This window comes from Podarcis raffonei, chromosome 14 (assembly GCF_027172205.1).
Source record: "Podarcis raffonei isolate rPodRaf1 chromosome 14, rPodRaf1.pri, whole genome shotgun sequence".
In the NCBI taxonomy this organism is placed as follows: Eukaryota; Metazoa; Chordata; class Lepidosauria; order Squamata; family Lacertidae; genus Podarcis; species Podarcis raffonei.
Window position 1 is genome coordinate 25905542 of NC_070615.1, and position 25049 is coordinate 25930590.

At 46.3% G+C, this 25049-nt stretch overlaps 1 protein-coding gene across 1 annotated transcript in view; it reads left to right on the forward strand.

Annotated features, from left to right (window-relative positions):
* The window catches only part of SMAD3 (SMAD family member 3), a 60584-nt gene extending 38196 nt beyond the window's left edge, over positions 1–22388 (forward strand). The window contains exons 2-9 of the mRNA XM_053364056.1: positions 9901–10094; positions 10251–10385; positions 11445–11519; positions 13888–13938; positions 14950–15162; positions 16069–16206; positions 18595–18739; positions 21300–22388. Coding sequence (XP_053220031.1) covers positions 9901–10094; positions 10251–10385; positions 11445–11519; positions 13888–13938; positions 14950–15162; positions 16069–16206; positions 18595–18739; positions 21300–21423 — 1075 coding nt within the window. The 3' untranslated portion in view covers positions 21424–22388. The remainder of the gene's footprint in view (positions 1–9900; positions 10095–10250; positions 10386–11444; positions 11520–13887; positions 13939–14949; positions 15163–16068; positions 16207–18594; positions 18740–21299) is intronic.
* The last annotated feature ends 2661 nt before the right edge of the window (positions 22389–25049 follow it).

A 25049-nucleotide genomic window follows, 5' to 3' on the forward strand; every position in this document is an offset into this window, starting at 1 on the left:
TGATTGGGACTTTTCATGGGAGACTTGAGTCAACCTTCCCCAACCTGGTGCCCTCCAGATGTTTTGGACCATGACTCTCATGAGCCTCAGCTAGCCAGCAAGTGTTTTTCTCTGATTTCTGTGTCTTCTGTTGAGCAGCTGTCCCACCAGTTTGCTTGTGGCACCAGCTTCTCTGCCAAGATAATGTTCCCTCTTTCTCTCCCCCCCCCAATTTATCTTGTTTTTCCCTGTTTTTATTAATGGTGATATTTGCAAGAAAACCAAGCATGATGAGCTCAGTCCTGGCTGTCTCTCTCTTTCCTCACATCTCTCTCACTGTGATGTCATTTGGATGTGCCAATATGCAGTTGTGAAAACTTTGCTCGAGGGTTAGTTTTTTAGCTGTCCAGCACACCTAGTGTTGAAAGTAACTGCTTGTCCCTGGATGGTATTTTATACCAATAATTGCTTGCCACATTAGGAACTGCAAACAACTTGCAAAACTTTTAAGGACATAAAGTATAACGTAAAATTGAGAAAGAACAGCATGTTATAAGGAAAACCATACAGTAACCCATAAAGAGCAGCAGAATTTTCAGCAACAAAAACATATAACCAATAAGCAGCAAAATCATCTCCCCCCCCCTTTTTTTTTTACTTTTTTAATCATCTGCTCACCCCACCCCTAGTAACATTATGAGTGAATATGACGCAGAATAGCCTTAGGCAACCTGATGTCTTCCAGATGTCTGGGACTACAGCACCCATCAGCCCCAGATAAAACTGGGAGGGGGCTGGAATACAGTGATACCTCAGGTTGCATACGCTTCAGGTTACATACGCTTCAGGTTACAGACACCGCTAACCCAGAAATAGTACCTCGGGTTAAGAACTTTGCTTCAGGATGAGAACAGAAATCGTGTGGTAGCGGCAGCGGGAGGCCCCATTAGCTAAAGTGGTGCTTCAGGTTAAGAACGGACCTCCGGAACGAATTAAGTACTTAACCTGAGGTACCACTGAAGAGTGTCCTGAAAGAAGGTATGGCTGCCTGGAACACTAAAAAGGAGCATTCCGTACGGCAAGATCTTGTTGGATTTCCCACTTCTATGAAAATATGAATAAATTAAACCCAGGAACAGCATTCCTGTTCCATGTCATCAGGTCCAGGCTTCTGTGGAAGAGGCCGGATGCCTTTTGTCTTTTCCACCTCGAGATGTCAAAATCCTCTTGGCCACTTCTGTGACTTCTGTTCAGGAGGGAGCACCCGTGGCCTGATAGCTTTTGTTTTGGTTTTCAGATGAGCAGGGTTGCAAATGAGATTTTGTCTTTTCTGCATCTCTGGGAAAATGAGAGAGGCTGCAGATGTCGGCAAGTAATCTTTGATAACCCTGCGTCGCGTAACGCAGTAACTTTCAAAAACGCCTTATCAGGTGATCCATCCTCTCCCCGCACTTTTTTATATTTGCGTTCTCAATCTGTTTATGGAACTGGGTTTTCTTTCTCTGCCGATGGTGACTCATAATTAAGGAAGTTGGAGAGCAATAAACTCGACTCTGTTGTCTCTCCGCTGCCCTTTTCACCTTTCCTTTCCCCCGAGAAAGCCGTGTCAGTCACGTCCCCCTCAAGAGGCATGAACATTTTATGCACACACACACACACACCCTTCTTGTGGAAACTCTGAGAGTGTTTCAGTAAGGACAAGAAGGGAAAGTCTTGTTGTTGTCAGGTGCATTGGACCCCACCCCTCAACGTGGGGAAGGGGAGTCTTTGAGAGCCTCTCCTGGGACGCAGCGTGCAGCGGATGAGAGGAAATGATTCACCCTTCGCTCGCTCATTAGCAGCTTTGAACGAGGTCAGCGAGAACTGGAGGGCCGGACACCCAGAAGGGGAGTTGGTTCCAGGTCACAAGAAGTCCCAGTTTTGTCGTGGGGAAAGACGGGGAATGTGACATGCGCTTCCCCCCCATGCCTCATTTATTATTTGAAAGATTTGCACCTTTTTTGAGAACCGTGCTCCACAAAGCAGCTCACCACGCAAAATGCGATCAGCACCGGAGTTGAAATACAACACAAAACTGTTTGGAATGTCTGTTCCATAACACTAGGAGGCTGATCACCGGAGCAGAAGTAAATTAAAGCACTGGCGACAATAGAACTCTTCCAGACCCTGGCAGCAGAGCCCTGGCTTTATAGCCTTATTTCAAGCGGCAAAGGCCTCAGGGAAGGCCTATGTCTTAAGGCCCACTTAAAAGTGCAGTGGATGGGGCCTGCCTGCCTAGCCATGGGGAAGGGCCATACCTCAGTGGCAGTAGCACCTGCTTTGTATGGAGAAGGTCCCAGGTTCAATCCCCAATGGCATTTCCAGGTGGGTGCAAAGCACTTTAGAGAATACTGAACTGGATGAGCCAGTGGTCTAATTTGGTATCAGGTAGGTTCCTGTGCTCATTAGGAGCATCCATAGCACAGTGTTATGACACCTGCTTTGCATGCTGCGTAAAGGTCCTAGGTTCAGTCCTGGGTAGGGCTGGAGAAAACTCTACTTTGAAACCCTGGAGAGCTGCTGCCAGTCATGTAATACCAAGCCAGATGGACGGATGCTATATAGCGTCTTGTGTTCCTTAGCACCCAGATTCTATAGTTGTGGGGCCACCACTGTGAAGGCCCTGTTACAAGTCTTTGCTGTGTGTTTGTGTTATCCACATGCATGTGATTCTAAATAGCCCTGGTTGAACTGCTTTTTTGGGGGAAGGGGCAGGAGTGGTGTAGCAAACACCACTGAACCCCTTTGGGGGAAGTGCATGGTTTTCGGTGTACAAAATACAAGCCCGTAGGCTGGTCCCCAGAAAGTCACTTACTTGCCTTCTCACACATGCCACAAATACCAGGACCAGAAGTGTATCAGTGGCCTGAAAAAATCCTGGCCTCCTTGCCTGGTTGCCCTGAGGAGGTTTTGCTCATCACAGGTGACCAGCTAGAATGATGTAGACTGCAGCTGGTGGGCACTGGGACTGAGAGGGCTTAGAGGGTCACCTCTATTCTCTCGCTTTCTCCCCACCCTCGGTCCCCAAACCACAAGGCCAGTTGGATAGCGAGCAACTTAAGAGGATCCCTTTTGGTCTCTTCTGTGTGTACAGGCATCCTTCCTCCTCCTCCCCCCCCCCCCCGCCCATCCCTCCCTCTCTCTCATCTGCCCTTCTAAAGCAGAGTCTGGTGTGAGGGGGCTGGCAAACTGGGCTTCATGACTAGATGGCAGATTTTCTCCAGTCCTGGGAGTGCTTCTGTAATTGGCAGCGGGGGGTGGGTGGAATATATTATTTAGTATTTGGCAAAAATGGGCCAATCCAGTCATAAAACCGCCTCAGGAAGAAAGTACAGGTCTGGATTATTCATCAGATGCAGAAGAACTTAAAAATATGAAAACCTCATGGCTTTTTAAACCACCTCTGTGTCTCTGAGTCTGCAGGGATGGGCCTGTTAACAGACTCAGAAGAACTCTGTAAGAGGAATAACTCAGACTAAGGAGAACTTTGCTTCACTATGAGGTATCCATTGACCTTATTCCAAGTCAGACCATTGGTCAGTCTAGGTCTGCATTGGCCTAGCTATGGAGTAGGGTCATAGCTCTGTGGTAGAGCATCTGCCTTGCATGCAGAAGGTCCCAGGTTCAATCTTCAGCATCTGCAAGTAGGGCTGAGAATGTCCCCTGCCTTGGAGAGCTGCTGCAAGCCAGTGTAAACAATACTAGGCTAGCTAGACCAACAGACTGACTCTGTACAAGGCAGCTCCCTCTGTTCCTAATTATCTACACTGACTGGCAGGTGCTCTCCAGTCTTTCAGGCTGTGGTCTCTCCCAGCCCTACCTTGGAGGTGCCAGGATTTAACCCTGGGACCTTTTGCATGCCAGGCAGGTGTTCTACCACTGAGCCAAGGCCCTTCCCCAAATAGGCAACAGTACTTTGACAATGTGCAAATTCAAGTGTTGTGCTCTGTCTCCTGGTGATCTTCTTGGACCAGAGTTGACTGTCTTTATTTTAAGCCAGCTTTTGCCAACCTGGTGCCCTCCCTCCAGATGTGTTGGACTGCAACTCCCATCAGCCCTAGGCAGCACAGTCATCTGCTTTTGGGAGCTGATAGGAGCACAGCCATACTGGCTGGAGCGGATGTGCACCAGGTTGACAAAGGCTGCATTAAGCAATTCCTTCTTCAGCACGCCAGAGAATTTCCTTGACATTCTGCTCTCTTCCTGTTCTGATGAAACTCCCTGCTGGATCACGTAGGGCGTTGAGACGTGAATGAATTGGTATGCCTGGAATCGCTGTTTCTTTTTCAAAGGAGTGTTTAATTTAGCAGTATGAGACTCACGACTCCAGTGGATCTGGAATGAGGGTTATTAGCTTACTCACCAAAGTGCTTTTGAGATGAGAGGTCGTTCTCTCTCAATTTGCATAGATTGGTCTTTGCCATGCTGAAATTGAATCACCAACCACACTCACTGCAACAACCTGGAAGATGAAAGGAGGAAGGCAGGGAGGAAGGGGCAATGGAACCTTTTTTTAAAAAAATGATGTAGCCACATGTTGGTTTGCCTTGTGCTGAGTCGGCTAGCTCTATATTGTCTGCCCTGACTGGCAGCAGCCCTCCAGAATTTTTGCGAAAAGAGACTTTCACAGCCCTATCTGGAGATGTTGCCAGGGTGGGACCCTGGGGCCTTCTGCAAGCAAAGCAGATGCTCTACCATCTTCCACCTAAACAGCTTTCAAGGAGGATTAGACAAATTCATGGAGGAGAGGGCTATTGATGGCTACTAGCCAGGATGGCTATACTCTGCTGTCACAGTTGGAGGCAGCAATGCTTCTGAACACCACTTGCTGGAAGCCACAGGAGGGGAAGAGGGCTCTTGTGCTTGAATCCTGCTTGCTGGTTTCCTACAGGCATCTAGTTGCCTGCAGTGAGAACAAGATGCTGGACTTAGATGGGCCATTGGCTTGATCTAGCAGGCTTGTCTTATGCTGTAGAGCAGTGTTTCCCAAACCTGGGTCTCCAGCTGGTTTTGGACTATAATTCCCATCATCCCTGACTACTGGTCTTGCTAGCTAAGGATGATGGGCGTTGTAGTCCAAAAACAGCTGGAAACCCAAGTTTGGGAAATGCTGCTCTAGAGCTACAACCCTTCTGCTGTGATTGCACAGGTGTAGATAATGGATGGTGCTGTTGGGTGCCTTGGAATTCCCTCCCTGGAGCTGTTGGGTGCCCTTTCTGGCAGACCAGGTCCTTCTTACTCCTTGGTCTCTTCTTGCCCAGACACAGCTCAGAAGGGTGGAGGATGTTTGGGACGTTTGCTTGGGTTCGGTTTTAGCCTATGAGAGCAAACTTTAAAAAGTTCCTGCCACAGGAAATGGCAGTGCTGATGCTGGACGGAGCTGACCACCGTTGCAACCTTTCATGGAGGAGCTTGAGTAGGAAAACAGGGCTCTTGCCAGTCAGCCATGGGCGTGGGAAAGCTTCCCCGCTGGCACCGGTTTTGTCCCAAATAAATGGATCTGGTGTGCTGGGGAGGCTGTTTAAATGGTAGGTAAGGAAGCGGCACAGTAGGGTGTTGGCAGAACTTGCGTCCACTTGCAGTTGGCCCCTGTGTTTGTGCTGGCTTGGACCTTGATGGCTGCCTTCTTAAAGCCACTTGGAATATGGCTTTGATTGTAATTTTAATCCTGGCACAGGAGGCGGGGGGAGTGAAGGAGAGCTGAGAGTAAGGATTGGGGAGAGATTTAGTTCAGTTCAGATTTAAAGATGCACCTGATTTTGCTGATTTGGAATACGTTGTATATACTGTCTTGATTTTCAATAAATTACATGGGGGGGGGGGAATAAAGCTGAACCAATGTTGTGCTTTTCAAAACAATAGGCAAACTGAAACGCAGCCATCTTTTGAAACTTGGCACTTCTCTGAATTTTGTAGTGCTGTTCTCCAGCCAAGTAATGTGTACAAAAATGCATATACAAGTGTGTTTGAAAATGCATTAGGTGCCTTTAAAGGAAGTGTGTAATGGAATATTGGAAGGGAAAAAGGCACCAGAGTCGTGGAAGGAAGCTTATATTACACTTATACCGAAAACAGAGTCTGAGAAGACGCAGCTTAAGAATTACCGCCCCATATCTTTGCTTAATGTGGATTATAAAATTTTTGCAGACATTTTGGCTAAGAGACTAAAAAAGGTATTAGTAGAAGAAATTCATAAAGACCAAGCTGGCTTTCTCCCGGGTAGACACTTATCTGACAACACGAGGAACATAATTAACATTTTAGAAAAGTTACAAGTGAATATTAATACTAAAGCAGTTTTGATATTTGTGGACGCGGAGAAAGCCTTTGATAATATTTCCTGGAGTTTTATGAAGAAAAATTTACAGGGGATGGGGGTTGGTCAAGGTTTTGAAAATGGTATAGGTGCAATTTATTCAGAACAAAAGGCTAAATTAATTGTGAATAATGTGGTGACGGAAGAATTTAAGATAGAGAAAGGAACACGACAAGGTTGCCCAATCTCTCCATTGCTTTTTATATCGGTCCTGGAGGTTCTTCTAAACATGATTAGAAGGGACCAAACAGTTAAAGATATACAAGTTGGAGCTAAACAGTACAAACTGAAAGCATTTGCTGACGATTTGGTATTGACACTACAGGAGCCAGAATCTAGTACCAAAAGAGTACTGGAATTGATTCAAGAATTCGGACAAGTAGCGGGATTTAAGTTGAATAAGATGAAAACTAAAGTCCTAGAGAAAAATCTAACAGTGATGGAGAGAGAAAGGTTTCAGAAGGAGACAGGGTTAACACTGGTTAAGAAAGTGAAATACCTAGGGGTTAATATGACTGCCAAGAATGTGAATCTGTTTAAGGATAACTATGAAAAATGTTGGATGGAAGTGAAAAAGGATCTAGAAATATGGTCAAACCTGAAGTTATCATTGCTAGGCCGAATTGCTGCAATAAAGATGAATGTATTGCCAAGGATGTTGTTTTTGTTTCAAACATTGCAAATATTAGATAAAATGGGGTGTTTCAAGAAGTGGCAGAGAGATATCTCTAGATTTGTCTGGCAGGGCAAGAAACCTCGAATAAAATTTAAGATATTAACCGACGCTAAGGAAAGAGGTGGATTTGCCCTGCCAGACTTAAAACTTTATTATGAATCAGCCGCTTTTTGCTGGCTGAGAGAATGGATGCTTCTTGAGAACACTGATGTGTTGGACTTAGAAGGTTTTAATAATGTCTTTGCGTGGCATGCATATTTGTGGTATGATAAGGTCAAAGCACATAAAGCGTTTAAAAACCATATTGTCAGAAAAGCACTGTTTAATGTTTGGATAAGATATAAGGATTTGCTTGAGAATAAAACCCCAAGGTGGCTGTCACCAATGGAAGCGAAGGCTCAGAAAAAGCTCAATATGGAGGCTAAATGGCCGAAATATTGGGAAATTTTGGAACAAGAGGGAGACAGATTAAAACTGCAGAGTTTTGAAAAATTAAAAAATAGAGTGTGAGATTGGCTTCACTATTATCAGATAATGGAGGCATATAATTTGGATAAAAAAATTGGCTTCCAGGTGGAAAAATCAAAATTGGAAACAGAACTGTTAGACTCCAAAACTAAGAACTTGTCAAGAATGTATAACTTGCTGTTGAAATGGAATACTCAGGATGAAACGGTGAAATCTGCTATGATTAAATGGGCACAAGATGTTGGACACAACATTATGATGGCTGACTGGGAACAGTTATGGACCACAGGTATGAAGTTCACGGCATGTAATGCCTTAAGAGAGAATATAATGAAAATGATATACAGGTGGTACATGACACCAGTCAAGCTTGCGAAAATTTATCACTTGCCCGATAATAAATGTTGGAAATGTAAAGAGACTGAAGGTACATTCTTTCACCTTTGGTGGACATGCCCAAGGATTAAGGCTTTCTGGGAGATGATCTATAATGAAATGAAAAAGGTATTTAAATATACCTTTCTGAAGAAACCAGAGGCCTTTCTCCTGGGCATGGTCGACCAATTGGTGCCAAAGAAGGACAGAACTTTCTTTATGTATGCTACAACAACAGCAAGAATACTTATTGCAAAGCATTGGAAGACACAAGATCTACCCACCCTGGAAGAATGGCAGATGAAGGTGATAGACTATATGGAACTGGCGGAAATGACGGGTAGAATCCGAGACCAGGGAGAAGAGTCGGTGGAGGAAGATTGGAAGAAATTTAAAGACTATTTACAGAAGTATTGTAAGATTAATGAATGTTAGAATGATGTTAGAATGAATTTATGTGATTTTAGCAAAAATGTAACAAATATTTAAGAAAAATAGACTGTTAATTGGTGAAAGGAGGGAAAGTAAACTTATATTAATATCAAGATAAATTTTCAGGACAAAAATTTGAAGAGAGGGAAAGGATTTGCTGAAATGGATAATTGACTTAGAATACAAAAAAGGGAGGTGTGAGGAGGTCAGGGACACAAGCAAATGAAAGACAAGTTATGGGAAGGTTCGATTTGTTTTTTTAAATTGTTTTTATTTTTCTGTTTTTTATTGTGATGTGTTGTTTTGTTTTTGTTTAATTTGGTGTTTTTTCTTTTTGTAACCTTAAAATTTCAATAAATATTACTTTTTTAAAAAAAGAAAATGCATTAGGTTAGGGGGGAAATTGCTTGCAAAAAGTGTGTGTATTAGTCAAAGCTGCATATAAAAATATGTTTATTGTGAGACATTCACACTAAAATGCCGGTGAGATTTTTTTTTAAAAAAATTGTGAATTGTTGTGGAAATGGGGGAAATTGATTTTAAGTTTGGAAATAGAAGGAGCTTGGAAAAATGAGATTAACGGATTTTGGCATGACTCAGATAAGCCACCTTTCTTGCCTGCACCTGCTTACTTGGCTTGGCCTCCTTAGAAGACCCTTGTTTGCCATGGTTCTGTTTCCGCCTCTTTTGGAGTAGCCTCTGTTGAGTGCAGGGAAGGGATGCTTGGAGGCTTCTTCGTCTGGGGGAATTCTCTGCCAATGTTCTACATTGCTCTGCTTTTAAACCAGGAATCCTCTGCGGTTCACTTCCAATCACACGGTGCATTTTAAAAACAAAAATTATTATGAAGCTTTCTGCAAAAGGTGTCTCATGTTGCAGGAGCTGTAATTTTGCTACAGGGAAGAGTTTTATAACCTCAGCATTTCAGACATGGCTGTTTTTTTAAAATCATTTAAGAAACTTTATATAATTTAGTCTTTAACTGTACAATGCGAGGGAAAATAAATAAATAATGGAGCGGAGATTTCCAGCTCAGAGTAATCTTAATTTTTGCATGTTCCTTGCAGTTTTGCAGTTACTGCTACTTTCTAAATGTTTGCATCCCTTTGCTCTTGTGTTTTTTAAATGCCCTCCCCGCTGCTAATCTGTTCTGTACAGAGAGTTGGGAGAAACACTTTAAAAATTCAATGCGTGTGAGAGTTAGAGAGAGGAGTGCCTAAATAATAGTGACAAGCAAGAATACAGAAGCTTAATAGCCTCTTCTTTCGTTCTTGGGGTGATGTGCTTCCTGCTTACCCCTTCTTGGCTGTACATGCTAAAGTAAATCTCTTGTAGGCTGGATCTAGGTGCAGTGGTTATTCCTTATTCCTTGATTTTTCAGGAGAGCAAGATCAAAATATCTGGTTGTCCTGTTCTTCCCACCCCGCTGGTGAACAAAATGGGCAACAGTGCAGTGCCATTCTGCCAATACATTAATAACCAGCCAACTTGTCTCTGTGGATTCATTTCCTTCTAATTGCCATAAGATTCTTTTATTCAATAGGGAAGAACTCTCAAACCAAAGCCCTCTGCCTTTTCCACTTCTAATACTGCCTTTTCGTTTCCAACATTTCAGATCGCTGGATGGCCGGCTGCAGGTATCCCACCGAAAGGGTCTCCCTCATGTTATCTATTGCCGGCTCTGGCGGTGGCCAGATCTTCACAGCCACCACGAACTTCGAGCCATGGAGATGTGTGAATATGCCTTTAACATGAAGAAGGATGAAGTCTGTGTGAATCCATATCACTATCAAAGAGTGGAGACACCAGGTACTATAACGGGCCTCAGTCGTTGTTTTTTTAGTGTTTGTGTAGAAGGCTGGGACACTGGAAGCCAGAGCAGGTGGTGGAATTGCACCCAATATTGCTGACCTTGTTGTTAGACTTCTTGCTGACATTTGCTCCTTGGCTGTCTTACCTCTTCAGTGCTACCTCCAGTATTGGTTCCGAGGCATACAGAGATCCCAGCTGAGTTTCCTCCACTGGATGATTATAGCCACTCCATTCCAGAGAACACTAACTTCCCAGCGGGCATAGAACCTCAAAGCAACTACATTCCAGGTACGGTATGCCTTGCCCCAACAGAAGTGGTGTGCGGACCCTTTTAGTTGGGTGGATGGAATTACAGCTCAGGTGCTCTGTTAGCGAGACCAGAGGTGATCAGGCTCAAGGCCTGGGAGATCTACATTGTCTCTTTTGACTAGAACCACCCGCTCCCCAGGTCTTCCAGACCCAGGTACAAAAATAATGGTGAGCTGTGAATTAAGCAACAGATGGTGGTATCCAACTCAAGGATTTCTGCTTGTGCGATGGGTGTGTTACTCAGTGTTACTTTGGATTCAGCCCAGAGTGCCTCTGAGCGCATGTTCAGTCCAGGAATTTGTGATCAGTACCAGAACTAAGAACCAGATATCCACGTCTGGTGCCCCTCTAACGCCTGAGTATTCTCTTTCAGCCACCTGGTTTGTTGGGGGTGGGGAGACCTTTTCAGTTGCTGCCATTGTCATTAAATAAATAAATGCTGCTAAGCAGCTGGGATTTGGAAATCCTTGCTTTGATCTACGGCAAATCACCCCAAGATCTTCCAGTCAATCTGGCCTATTTTCTGTCCACCTCTGAGCTTAGACACTCGGAACACATTAACATTTCTGCTTCTATGTGTCACCAATCTACCTATATCGAAAGGAAGTAACTTTAGCATTGAAGGTTGTCGCCTCAGGGCTTTCAACTTCTTGTTCCTTTTCTCTTGCTTCCGAGCAGAGAGAGAAAGAGCCCATGTGTCTTAACTCATTTTCCATTCCCAGTGAATAAAGGAGCATCTTCTGGAGGTCTTCTGAAAATTAACTCCGGAGTCTAGAGTGGGCTCAGGATAAGGTCCTTGTAAGTCCTAGACCTTAGAGAAGCCTCAGTTGACCCGTCTGTAAAAGGGGAAGCTGTAGCTACTGATCTTGCAGCATTTACTCTAAGGAGGTGATGGATTATAAAGTTCTTTTTGAGACATTGGACAAGGGCAGCATTGTTTATAAATAAGTGCTCATATTTCCTGAATTTTGCTTGATTTTTATGACAGCTCTGTTTCTCCCCTCCCCCCCCCGTGCCTTGCCCCCCCCCCACTTGCAGAAACACCGCCTCCTGGTTATCTGAGTGAGGATGGAGAAACCAGTGACCATCAGATGAACCATAGCATGGATGCAGGTACATCACACTGGAAATTAATATGTGGCATTTGATGGAATTGTACTCATCTCTCTTGTCATTTTAGTAGAATAATTTACCAGAGTTTGAAAACTCCTTAGAAATGATCTCTCCCAGTCTCTTGCACTCGGTATATGGGGGTAGCATGGAGCCACATTTCACTTGATCATGTTCATTAATTTCAAGAAGTCCAAGTTAGGTCTGTTAATTTAAATGAGTTTACCTGGAGGAAAACCTAGCTGAATGCCACCCACTGCCCCTTCTCCACCTGGCTTGGAGTCTTCCATCTCTCTTTATTTATTTTGGCTGTCATTCAAACCCCTGATTCATCGTGCCTAGAGGTGGGCAGGGTAGTAGTGGAAGAAGGGACAGAGATCTCTCTCTGCCCAGCCCAGACTGCTCCACCAGCCTATGCCCATGGAGTGATGCTGGCATCCCTCCTCTGGCATGCAGTTCTCAGTTCTGCCTGCCAAAGGTGTGGAATCCCACTGGCAGAAGCACCATATCAGGTCACTGGGGAGACAGCATCATGCCTGATCTGGGCCTGATTGCTGCACCCCCTCCAGACTGGCACAGCATCCTCCCCATCTCCATTTTGTCCTCCTAACAACCTTGCATGGTTAGGTTAGCCTGAGCAACAGTGACTGGCGCAAGGACACCAAGTGAGCTTTATGGGCCGAGTGGGGACTTGAACCCTGGTCTCCCAGGTGCTAGTCCAACACTCTGATCACTCTGATCTACACCACCCTGGCTCCACACTTCTTTCCATTTACAGCTGAAGAGGAAGGGAAAAGTTGGGGAAACACAAGGGCTGGTCAAGGGAGAACTGGCGAGTTGGGAAGAGAGAATGGGACAGTCCACGCCAACACCCCTGCCACGTATCGTTTGCCATCTCCCTCGCCATAGCTGGGGCTGAAGAATGTTTGTGGGTTTCTAAAAGGGGAATGAGTGACACATTTATCGTCTTTTGCCATAAGCACACAGGTGGGAGGAGGCCGGCGTGGGATTGCTGGTAGGCCTCACGCTTAACCCTCTTTTGTCCAACACCATTGGTGTGTGCAATTATTGGCTGTGTGGTCGGCATCTGTCTGAAACGCTATACGGGGCATGCCTTCAGGGCCATAATTATTTGAATTGGCTTTGGCTTTGAATGTACCCTTGGAGTGCCCTGTCCGCGTGGGAAAACAGACAGTTTTTTTATCCGTGTCTTTGATTCCTAAAACTTTATTTGAAAACAGATGTTTTCCATGCAAAATACAAAGGTAAAGGGGATGCGAAGAATGGCTCAGGCATCAGTGGCATGTGCTCATGGAACTGACATGCAGCAGGTGTCTTGGTCCATGCCAGATGGTGAAGGCTTGAGCCTCTAGTGCAGCCTTTTCCAACCTGGTGGGCTCCAGGTGTCTTGGAGTGCAACTCAGCTGTCACCTGGGATCAGCCATTCAGTCATGGGGAGAGATGGGAAGCAGAGTTCAGTCCATCAGCTTTGCCCAAAGACCAGCTCCTTCAGGCACCTCCTGCCCCTGAGCTGTGCCAGCTGGTCATTGTAAGAACAGTTTAAGAACTGGTGCCCGAGTCTGATGTTTTATTTGTCCCTCTGTCCTTTTTTCCTTGTTTGTCATTAAAAAAAAAAAATTGAATTGCAAGCCTGTCCAGATAGCGACTGTCTCTTGTTTTGATTGCTGTATGTAAGCCACCCAAGGAGCCTTTTTTGGCAGAAGAGCAGGGTGCAAATGCCCCATCTCACTCTCTTATTTCAGACAGAAAGAAGAAGTCCTCCTTGCTTTCTCTTTGGGCATGAAAACCCACTAGGCCAGTGATGGTCAAACTTGGCCCTCCAGCTGTTTTGGGACTACAATTCCCATCATCCCTGACCACTGGTCCTGTTAACTAGGGAAGATGGGAGTTGTAGTCCCCAAACAGCTGGAGGGCCAAGTTTGGCCATCACTGAACTAGGCTTTAGGCAGCAGAAGGAGCAAGTACAGTCCCCGCTGGCTGCCCTATAATCCGCTGGTGGGCACTACCTTCAGCTGCAGGATGGTGCCCTGCTCTCCCTGTGCCAGCAGTGACACCCACCCACCTGCTGAAGGGGCAGCAGTGGGGCCCCAGATAACTCCAGTTAGAAGTGCCTCACGAATTGTTCTTTGGACTTGCCCAAGAACTTCCTCAAGCGATTGTTGTGGATATGAATGTCATCACTATTTTAAAAGCACTATAGTAGCGGTATCAACTTAATTCCTGCATTGCAGGGGGGTTGGACTAGATGACTCTTTAGGTTCCTTGCAACTCTGCAGTACTAGGATTCCGTGTTTCTTCTTGGGCAGATAGTAGCTTACCATAATTGCATCTTCTTTCTCTCCCCACCCAGGTTCTCCAAATTTATCTCCAAATCCAATGTCCCCTGCACACAACAATCTGGGTAAGGACTGTGCCGTTTGGGCTTTTTTGAAATTCACATAAAGGTGTTTTGGGGATGGCCTAGGCAGTGATATGAAGCTGGTGGGTGGGGCACCTAACAGGGAAATGTCTTGCAAAGGCAAGTGGTGGTTTGTTTTAATAATTAGTTTAAGGCTGGATTTGAAAGAAGGTGCTGAGTGCATGCTATGACTTAACAGAGAATTGCATGAAAATGCTCTACAGGTGGTATTTAACACCTGTTAAACTGGCCAGAATGTTTAGATCTAGGCCAAACACCTGTTGGAAATGCAGGGAGGCAGAAGGCACAATGGTCCACGTGTGGTGGAACAGCAAAAGAATTAGAGAATTTGGGGAGATAATCTACAACGAACTTAAAAAAAAATGTTTACATGTTCATTCCCCAAGAAGCCTGAAGCCTCCCTGCTAGGGAGGCTCCCTGCTAGGGAGGCTAATGAGCAATGAAATCTCAAAGAAATTTAGGAGAATTTTCATGTATGCTACAGTAGCAGCTAGAATTTTAATCACAAAGGGTTGGAAAGGAGATGCTACCCCATCCAAACTAAATTGGCAAAACAAAATGTGAGAGTATATAGAACTGGCCAGATTATCGGCAAAGTTTCAAGAAGTTACTGATCAAAAATTTAATAAAGAGTGGGACATGTACAGAGTTTATATAAAAGAAAATTGCAAAAACAAAAATCCATTGGCAGGCTTGGATTGACTTTCTGCATGTAATAAGATAACTTGATAAAATCAATGTAATTGAAATAACCTAGAAGAGACAAAGCTTAGTGTGTAGTTAAATAATGGAGCTTGGGAACCACAATGAGGGGATCGGAGGTCATGTGGAAACCAACTACAAATTGTTACCTACAGCAAGCACTAATTATGGAATGTTTGTTTACTTTTTTTCTTTTCTTTCTGTTGATTACTTTGTGTTGTGTAGTTTTTAAAACCAACGAAGCATTAATTTTTTCTCCTCTCAAATTTTCACTCCTCTCCTTTCTTGCAGATCTCCAGCCAGTCACTTACTGTGAACCTGCCTTCTGGTGTTCCATCTCCTACTACGAGCTCAACCAGCGTGTCGGGGAAACTTTCCATGCGTCGCAGCCCTCCATGACAGTGGACGGCTTCACTGACCCTTCAAACTCTGAGCGCTTCTGCCTTGGGTTGCTGTCAAACGTCAACCGCAACGCAGCGGTGGAGCTCACCAGGCGACACATCGGTAGCGTCTCTTGCCTTGTTGCATCCAAGGAGAGTTTGGTGGTGGAATTTGGTGGAGAGTTTGGACCACAGGAAGCCAGGCTATCCTCCACCGGGGCCAGGGCATTTTCAGTGATGGCTCCAACCTGGTGGAATGCTCTGTCCCACAAGACTAGGGCTCTGCAGGACTTGATCTCCTTCCGCAGGGCCTGTAAGACAGAGCTATTCTGCCTGGCCTTCAATTTGAGTTAGCCTGATCCTCTATTCCCTTTTCCCTTTCCTCTTCTATGAAGAAACCCTTTCTGGGACCCCACATTTAAATTCTTCCCTGGTATCTTTGCTGGCCCTAGTAGGAACAACTTGGCCAGTTGGCCCTGGTGATCATTTGATGTCTACTGACTGGGTCCCCCCCCCATCACCCCTGAATTTCAGAATTTTATTGATATTGATGCTGCATTTTATGTTGTATTTTATGCTGTTTTTAAGTCACATTTTAATCAATGTTTTGTATTTGCTGTTAGCCGCCCTGAGCCCGGTTTTTAAACCGGGAAGGGCAGGGTATGAATAAATTATTATTATTATTATTATTATTATTATTATTATTATTATTATTATTATTATTATTTGGCTGGGCCACCCACCCTGGGCTACCTCAGAGGCTAGCCATGAGGATAAATTACGAGCAACCATGTGCCTTATTGGGGGTGGGGAAGGCAGGGATAAAATTTAAACACCTGATTTCCATGCTGGGTAACGCACTAAGTGTCTCATCCAGCCCAGCATTTTGTCTGTCTGCAGTGGCGGGGTAGGTGCCCCCAGGATAGCTTCCAAGCCATTTGAGAGAGAGAGAGAGCCATTGCTTCCCAATGTTTCCTTCCTTGCCTTTTGACTGCTTTTGCCCTGACTTTGCTGCCCTGTGTTTTCCTAGGGAGAGGAGTGAGGCTATATTACATTGGAGGAGAGGTATTCGCTGAGTGCCTTAGCGACAGTGCCATTTTTGTCCAGTCTCCTAACTGCAACCAGCGCTATGGGTGGCATCCGGCCACTGTGTGCAAGATCCCACCAGGTAACTCACGAGTGGTTTTCCTCCTTTGTTGCTGCATGCCTGCCACTATGTCTTTTGTCCCTATGAAGGCCCCATCCACCAGCTGCCATGACTTTTGAAACTCTGCAAGGGAGGAATAAGGAAAGGTAAAGGGACCCCTGACCATTAGGTCTAGTCGTGGCCGAATCTGGGGTTGTGGCGCTCATCTCGCTTTGGCCAGCATGACTAAGCCGCTTCTGGCGAACCAGAGCAGCGCACGGAAATGCCATTTACCTTCCTGCCGGAGTGGTACCTATTTATCTACTTGCATTTTGACATGCTTTCGAACTGCTAGGTTGGCAGGAGCAGGGACCGAGCAACGGGAGCTCACCCCGTCGCGGGGATTCAAACCGCCGACCTTCTGATCGGCAAGTCCTAGACTCTGTGGCCACCCGCGTCCACAGCGCCACCCGCATCCCTTGCAAGGGAGGAATAGATGTGGTCTTTTTGGTGGATGGGAGACAATTGCCAACCCTTACCTGTAACCCTTGCCAGCTTTCTGAGCAGAGCTGTGTCCATGCTACCCAAACTGCATCATTTGGGGTGCATCACCCAATGCCCCAAGAACTCTCATTTCTTGGAAGCGCTATCCATTTCTCCAGAACAATTTTCATTGACCAAGTTTCACCAGTTTTCAAGCGTAGCCAAGTTCTCCGGGTCCCCCATAGATGGGTCAATGGCAGCTGTCCAAACAGCATTGATGGGGAAGTCTTCTCCAGCACCAGAGCCCACCATGTCACCCACTCCGCTTCTGGGGAAGAAGTCTCCCTTTTTTGCAGCAATGCAAAGATATTAATTCTGCAAATCTTCCATTTGGGTCCATGGCAAGGGAAAGGCCTTGAACACAGGTCCTCAAACCAAACTTATTTTGCTCCTTAACTGGGCTTTCATGGCAAGGTCCTTCGGAACAGCTTTCCTCAAGTTTGTGCCTTCCGGGTGTTTTGATCACTGGGAGCTGCAGTCCCAAACATTGGGAGGGCACCAGTTTGGGGAACCTCCTGTACTGTCAGATTTGTAGAAAGAACTTGACAGGATATATCCTAGGGATTGCAGCTTCCCCTTCATTTGCCTTCTGACCTCACTATCAGAAGGCTGTGCTTGTGTGTGTATCTGTAGGCGTTGGCCTGAGCTTGTGCCTAGATCAGCAACTCTGTGCCTGCCAAGACTTGGGAGTTCAGCTGGTTGGGGCGCTGAGCGAAGCGCGGCGACGCTGTCATGTGTTTGACAGCCGACGGGAAAAGTTTTTTATTTTCCTGCCTCCCTGCACTCCAAAGCAGCTGTGAAGCTTTTTTTTAAAGAGAGGGAGTTTTAGCTCGCAGCTGGGCCCGTGCATAAAAAACTTGGACTTTGGAGGAAGGAGCTCCTCTGAACGTTGAGTGGGTGACGAAGGGAGTGAACGGTGTTTTGTGTTTGTTTGTGTGCATTAAGAACTGACTGTGCAGCTTGCTACCAGAACTGAGCGCAGGTGCTTCCGCCACTATGCTAAGAGCATCTTCTTCTCCCAGGCACCCCCAGTCTCCACTTGGCAATGGGTGTGGGTGAAGGTTAACCTCCATGGGGAGGGACTTGGGTCTTAGTCTGCAGCATCATTTACTGCTGGGCTGGGCAGACTTCAGGCTTAGAATGCAAAAAAAGAGCCTGCTGGATCAGGCCAATGGCCCATGTGGTCCAGCATCCTGTTCTCACTGTAGCCAACCACATGTCCCCAAAGGAAACCCACAAGCAGGACCTGAGCATGAGAGCTCTCTCCTTCCCTCCTGGGGTTTCCAGCTGGTGGTATTCAGAAGCATTGCTGCCTCTTGACTGTGGAGCATAGCCTTTGTGGTTAGTAGCCATTATCATCCAGCAATTTGACAGATCCCCTTTTAAAGCCATCCAAGTGGGTGGCTTTCACTGCCTCCGGTGGGAGCAAGTTCCATAATTTAACTATGTGCTGTGTGAAGAAGTCCTTTCTTTTATCTGCCCTGAATCTTCAAACACTCTTCCTCTTCTGTTAGAATGGCAGGGTTGGGGGGTTTTTTTGGGGGGTGGAAGCACGGAAGAGGATGAGCACGTTGCATTATTAGTAAATATTACAATGTTATGGTTGGCATTTTCAAGGTTATCCCCTCCCTACCCTGACTCCTCTTTCGATCAGGGGGCTCATCTTCCTGACCTTGCAAGGGGTTTGAGGCAGGTGTCTGCAGGATGGTGCCTGCCATTGTGTTTGCTACTCTTGCTGCCTTTCTTACAAAGTTCTGGCTTGTGGAGGAGTGTGTTGTCACATCTCATTCAGCAAAACAATAAATAAATAAAAAATCAAATCTGTCCACGTGTCTCCACATTTCAGCAATTGCATGCTGACATTTGCCCTGGTCTTGTCTTCAACAGGTTGTAACTTGAAGATTTTTAACAACCAGGAATTTGCTGCCCTTCTGGCCCAGTCTGTGAACCAGGGCTTTGAAGCCGTCTACCAGCTGACGAGAATGTGCACGATCCGAATGAGCTTTGTCAAGGGCTGGGGGGCTGAATACAGGTCAGGTCCTTGTTGCTGTTGTTAATGTTAATGAATCCATACCCTGCCTTTCTGCAAAAGTACACAAGGCAGCTTGCAGGAGACTGGCAACTGTACAAAACAAAAGTAAAATCTAAAAGCGGCGGGGGGGGGAGGACTCTAATATGCAAAACAGACTAGCAAGCAAAACCAGCAGCAAGATAACGCAAGATCCATTAAGACAGGCAGGCCCCGAAATCCTGTTGTGCTGTCAAAACAAGGCAGCTCCGTATAGGGTGCTGGGGTGGCTAGAAAAGAGGGGGGAACTGTCCAAATCTCACTTTTTTGTGGGGGCTGACTCAGCTTACATGCGCTTGAGAAAGGGGAACTGTGGGAGGGAAGAGGCATCAGTGCAGGAAATCCTGCAAGCTTCTCCATTGTGGATAAGGCAAGGTTGGCAGAATTCTCCAGGTTGGGGCCCTGGTGGTGATGGAGTGTCAGGGCCCCTTCTGCTTTAGTTGTTCAATCCGTCTCGCATAGAAACTGTCTTCTCTCTCTCCTTTTTAATCCATTGTATTGGGGTGGGAGGGTAGGTAGCTAACTTGTGACCCTCCAGGTGGTGTTAGACTACAACTCCCATCCTCCCTGACTACTGGCCCTGCTTGCTGAGGCTGATGGGAACTGGAGTCCAGCGACTTCTGGAGGGCATCGCATCACCCCTGCTCTGCACGTTTAAGGTTTAGAGTTGGAGTCTAGGGGATTAGGAGATGGAAGGAATCTATTCTGAGATTGGAGAAGTTAATAAGAGTGTAGTGCTGATAACCCCAAGGTTGCAGGTTTGATCCCCATAGGGACATAGCTGTCAACGTTTCCCTTTTTTAAAGGAAAATTCCCTTATTCTGAATAGGATTCCTCACAAGAAAAGGGAAAAGTTGACAGCTATGCATAGGGGACAACTTCATATTCCTGCATTGCAGGGGATTGGACTACATGATGCTCAGGGTCCCTTCCAACTCCACAGTTGTATGAATTATTTCTAAGTAAGCAACTTTTGTGCACCATGTGAGAGGTGAGAGTGTTTTCAGTTAAGAACCTAAGAGCCTTGCTGGATCAGACCAGTGGCCCATCTGTTCTCAAAGTGGCCAACCAGGTGCCTGTGGATCTGAGCACAAGAGCCCTCTCCCCTCCTGCGGTTTCCAGCAGCGAAGACTCAGAAGCACTACTGCCTCCGACCATGGAGGCAGAGCGTGGCCATCATGGCTAATGGCTACTGCTTGTGCACCCCCTTGCTAGTAACTCTGGGGGGGAAGGGGGGGTTGAACACAGCCTAATTCTTGCCTGGTTGAAGGTGCTATGCAGACAGGATCAAAGCCAGGAAGATTCTTAAAGGGCATTCTGGGTCCCTGTTCCTTGGTCTTCTTCAAGAGAGGGCTCCCAATCAAAGTCTCCTTGCAGCTGCGCCTTTGCAGGCCTCCTCCTCCTCCTCCTCCTTGCAAGTGACTGGAGATGAAGCCCAGAGCCGAGGCCTCTCGGGTTACCCCCTTCAACTTCTCCAGATGTCTGGAGTCTATTTTGTTTTGAAACCAGCTTGCTCCCTCCCTCCCTCCCTCCCTCCTTGCCGACTGTGTTTCGTCTTGGCCGAGGGCCAGGGCTCTTAATGAGATCCAGATGAGTGGGTTGCATTGGGTGGGGAGGGACTGGCTCTCAGTCGGGGATGGTGCTCCAGTCCAGAGTGCCTTTTGCTCTTGGTGCGATATGACCGCTGTCCTCCAGTGAGTTAACTTCGGCATCGCCAGGGTTGCTGCATCTAGTTGGGTCTCTGTCCCGGCGCAAAGCTACCCCCGCTTCCCAAATCACTCGCCTTTGCTGTTTTTGCTCTTCAGGCTTTTGATTTGTACAAAAGATGTGCTTTAGGGAGCCATGTAGCTGCAGAGAATGAGCTTCCCATTCTGCCCCCACCCCCTCTCTAAGTCAGTGGCTTGGGAATGGGTGTGGTGATTCTCTTTGACAATTACAGGGTAGCCAAAATAGGTTTTGGGTTGTGCTTGCAGAGACAGGGGAGGTGCTTCTTAACACCTGCAAAGCTTCTGGGGAGGGTTCAGTCTTTGGACTCTGGCACACAAACTGGCATCCCGAGAAACCCCTTTCCTTTTTATTTGGTTTTTAAGTATAATAGTCTAGTCCTCAAGGCTGTGGACAGGGGCTTACATGTGTGTGGGCAGAGGGGCAGCTAAAACCTTCGTGTAGCTCTCTGTCAAGTCTGCACAGTTGGAGACCCATCCAGTGAAACATTGCCTTCCTCAATGTCTCAAATAAACCTCCTGTTTCTGTCTCCCTCCCTTAGATTGCAGAAAGGGGGGCTGCCCAGCTGTTGAAAGGCCATACAAGTTCTGGGGGCTGTGCAGGGCTGCGTCCCCTCCCCCCTGTTGATTAGTAGAAGCCGAACAAGGGGGTGCACACTTTAAAATATGCAGCTCTGGAACTGACACAATCTGTACTGGTTGCAGAATTCCTGGCGCAGAACTTTTATACCTTCTCTTGCGATTTTTAGTGTGGGGAGCACATAGCCCTGACTCTCATTCTTCCTTCTCCTCATTTCTAGGCGGCAGACGGTCACAAGCACTCCCTGCTGGATCGAGCTCCATCTGAACGGCCCCTTACAGTGGCTAGACAAGGTCCTGACCCAGATGGGCTCCCCCAGCATCCGCTGTTCCAGCGTGTCTTAAAGGAGCCTGGAAGCAGAAGCCTAGACTTGCAAGCGGAATCTGTTTTAACTCCTGGCAAAGGGCAACCTAAGTCAGTCCCTCACCTGAGAATTTACCTCTCTTTGTTTTTTAAAAAGAAAACTTACGGATCGTGTTGAAAACGAGCATTTAGGGTTCGCTAGTAACGTTGTGGCTGACAGTCTCTTGAGGCCCGATGCCATGTAGTGATGGCTCCTTCCTCTCAGTGAAAGATTTTGCTCTGGCGCTGCTTGAACGAACAGAGGTTTTGCCGTTGCAGTGCCTCGTGGACCTTGCCCAGACAGTTGGCACTTCAGTCGTAGAGAAATTTTGGACTATGGTAGAAGATGTTTTGACACACGCTGCCAGGTTTGAGTTCCAGTGAAGTGGAGCAAGACTTGCGACTTCCCTTGCAGAGGTTCTGCAGCTCACGTCGGATGTCCGCAGATGCCCTTGTCAGCAGTTCTCAGAACGGGGGAGAGCAAAGAGAAGGGCCTCTTCTGTCTGTCTCTATCCCCTGCCATCCCACCGCCAGCCTGGCCGCTTCACTAGAGGACATCCAGCTTGGGAAATGGGTGGCAGAGGGACTGCTTTTACATTCCTTAAAAAAAAAAAAAAAGCTTTTGCTTCTGTACCTGCATTTCCGCCTGCCAGGCCCATCCCTGTTAGACCATTTGAAGGAATGGTGAGGAAAGGGTAAGGAGAGAGTAGCAATTCAATGAAGCAGCATTACCCCAAGCCTACAGATATTTCACTTCTTGCAGTGTGGAAGGCCTGATTTATACTGTAGTTGCAATGATCTCAGAGGTGGTATTATGCACAACATCACCACATTCCACTTCAGTGTATATTTCAGTGTTCCTTCAAAGGGAGATCTTGTTGATTTTCCTCTGATTTCCCCATTAACCTATTTAACTTGTGGGTTGTCCTCACAATGTGCTGCCTTAACTAACTTGTTTTAAAGGCTCTGAAAGGGGAGTCTGGGGAAAGGGAGCTCAGCAGTTTTAATGGGCTGGCAGTCAAAGGCTCATTTGATAAGGGAAAAGAGGTGCTAATATGGCCCAGGGCAGATTCAGCCAAGGCTGTGGCACTGCCCATTGGTAGCCCTGGTCCTGTATAAATTGATATGCTCCTCTGCCAAGGACAGGTAGCATCTGCAATTGGTAAGAAATGTGCATCTGACCAAGACTGCTTGACTGACAGTTTTTGCTTCTTAGAGTGGTTAAGGAGCTGTAAATAGATCATACATTCTTCCTGCCCTGTAGAATGGCAGGTGTGTTCAGTGCTCTATGTTCTGGTCAGCATTTTGGACGAGGGCAAAAGCAGTGTGTGGTAATCAATGTGAACTGATCAAGAAATGTGAGATTACCAGTGCCCAGCCAAGACCTGTTGCAGGTACAGGGGAATGTATAGGCGGTTAAATCTCCCAGTTCTAGGATGATTTGCAAGAGGCCCAGCGCAGCACTTAAAGCAGCTGTCATTGAGCTGTTACTCTGATGAAGGTAGTGAATATATTTTTAATGACTAAAGGCTACCTTCCTCCTGAGAACCCTATTTGAGACACCTTGTGGCCACTGTAAGATGACTCAAGGAGCTGCTTAAAATGTGCTAAATAGATTTTCTGCCTTTGCAGCATAGTGGATTTGCAAATATCTGTAAATGCTGGTTTGAAGATGCCGTTTCTGTTTCACATATTGAATTTGGTCGGGTATTTGTCAAATCTAGGAGGAGTCAAACCATCACAAAGCTCCATTGCTGTTAATGGGAATACACAAGAACCAGATAAGCGGCCCTTTGTCAAAATGGACAGATCAGTCTTGGCAGTAACAGAAATCGGGACCGTGAGGAGCATTATTTTTAGCCCAGCTGTGTTTGTTACTGAAATATAATTGCCAGGTGCACCCTGATTACTGGTGTTGTGCTTGCTTAAGGTGTTTTTGCTCAATAAGGCATTACAGAATGGATGGGCAACTTCCTGGATCAAGGAAATTCCTTTCTTTTCATCTACTGTTATTTGCCCAGTAGACACAGATATATGTGACACACAGAAAACAAAGTAGTCCCACTAAGTTCAGTGGGACTACAGTGGAACCTTGGGCTACATACCGTCCTCCTTATGAGTGCTTTGGGTAACGAGCTCCACTAACCCGGAAGTAGATGCCCCTAGTTGCGAACTTTCCCCCAGGAAGCGAGCAGAAGTCGCGTGCTGGCAGTGCGGGAGCAGCAGGAGGCCCCATTAGCTAAAGTGCACCTCATGTTAAGAATGGTTTCGGGTTAAGAATGGACCCCCGGAACGAATTAAGTTCATAACCGGAGGTACCACTGTACTTCGTAGTCTGTGTCCCATATATTGGTGTGCTTAAATACCTGTAGGATCTCGTACCTGCTAACATAGGGACATAGGAAGCTGCCTTAATGCAGACTCAGGTCATTGGTCCATCTTGCTCTGTGTTGTCTACACTGCTTAGCTCTTCAGGGTTTCAAGCAAAGTTATCTCCCAGCCCTTTCTGAAGATGATGGGGATTGAACTACAGAGATGCTCGACCGTGGAGCTTGGGACCCTCCCCCATTTATAACTGGATGGTCTTTGTGGATTTGTCGTTTGTACATACTCTACCATTGGGGGAATGTTTGTTGTCCCTTTTGTATACAGACTCCCATTTTAATTCACAAACGATTAGCAAGGTAGAGGAAACCTCAAAATTCAGAAATCCACCTTCTAGCATACACACATTCATCTCATCAGCTTTTCGAGGATCCAGACACACTCAGTTTCCTTCTTAGGTCTCTCTGTAGACAAATCACATATACCGCCAAGCACGTTTGATAAGCCTACCTGTGCCTCTTTCCTCATGTGAAACGTGCCACATGAACACACTCACTACCAAGGAAGGCTTGCCAGTCCATAACGCCCAGCAAATGATTGTGCGTGAGACAGATTTGTTCTGTTTCCCATATTGGAGATGCTCCTCTTCACATGTCCCTCCAAGTTTCAGCGTCAGATGGAGGGAGACCCCCTTTCTTATTTATCAAGTGTCATCAGAATGCAAGACATGCAACTGAAACCAAGGGGGGTGGAACTGTTTCTGATAGATGTGGTTAATATGCCTTGTATCCAAATGGTATAATTCAAAATTACAGCATTCCCCCCCTCCATTTAGTTTCTCAACATAGGAAACTGCCTTATACCAAGTCAGACCATTAGCTCAGTACTGTCCGCACTGGCTGGCAGCAGCTTGCCAGGGTTTCTGGCAGGGATGCCTCTCAGCCCTACCTGGGGGGGATGCCAGGTTGCATCTGGGGCCTTCTGCATGGCAGCAGATGCTCTGCCACTGAACTGGGTCCCTTCGCCCAAAGCGTTTTACACGATTACATGCTACACTATAAACTTCTGCACTATAGTTGTTTTCATAATAGATATGCACGCCTCCCGAGTTAGACTAGCTTTTTAATAAAGTGAGGTTTGTTTTGTTTTGTTTCTAGATATCAGGTGGAATCCAGGCAAATGCACTCAAGTGCACTTAACTTCCTCCGAATTACCTTGTTCCAGAGGCCCCCTCGTGCCTTGCCAGATAGCAGTTAGGAAGTGGAGCTGCAAAACGGGGGACTCAGCTATAGCTTCCCTCACC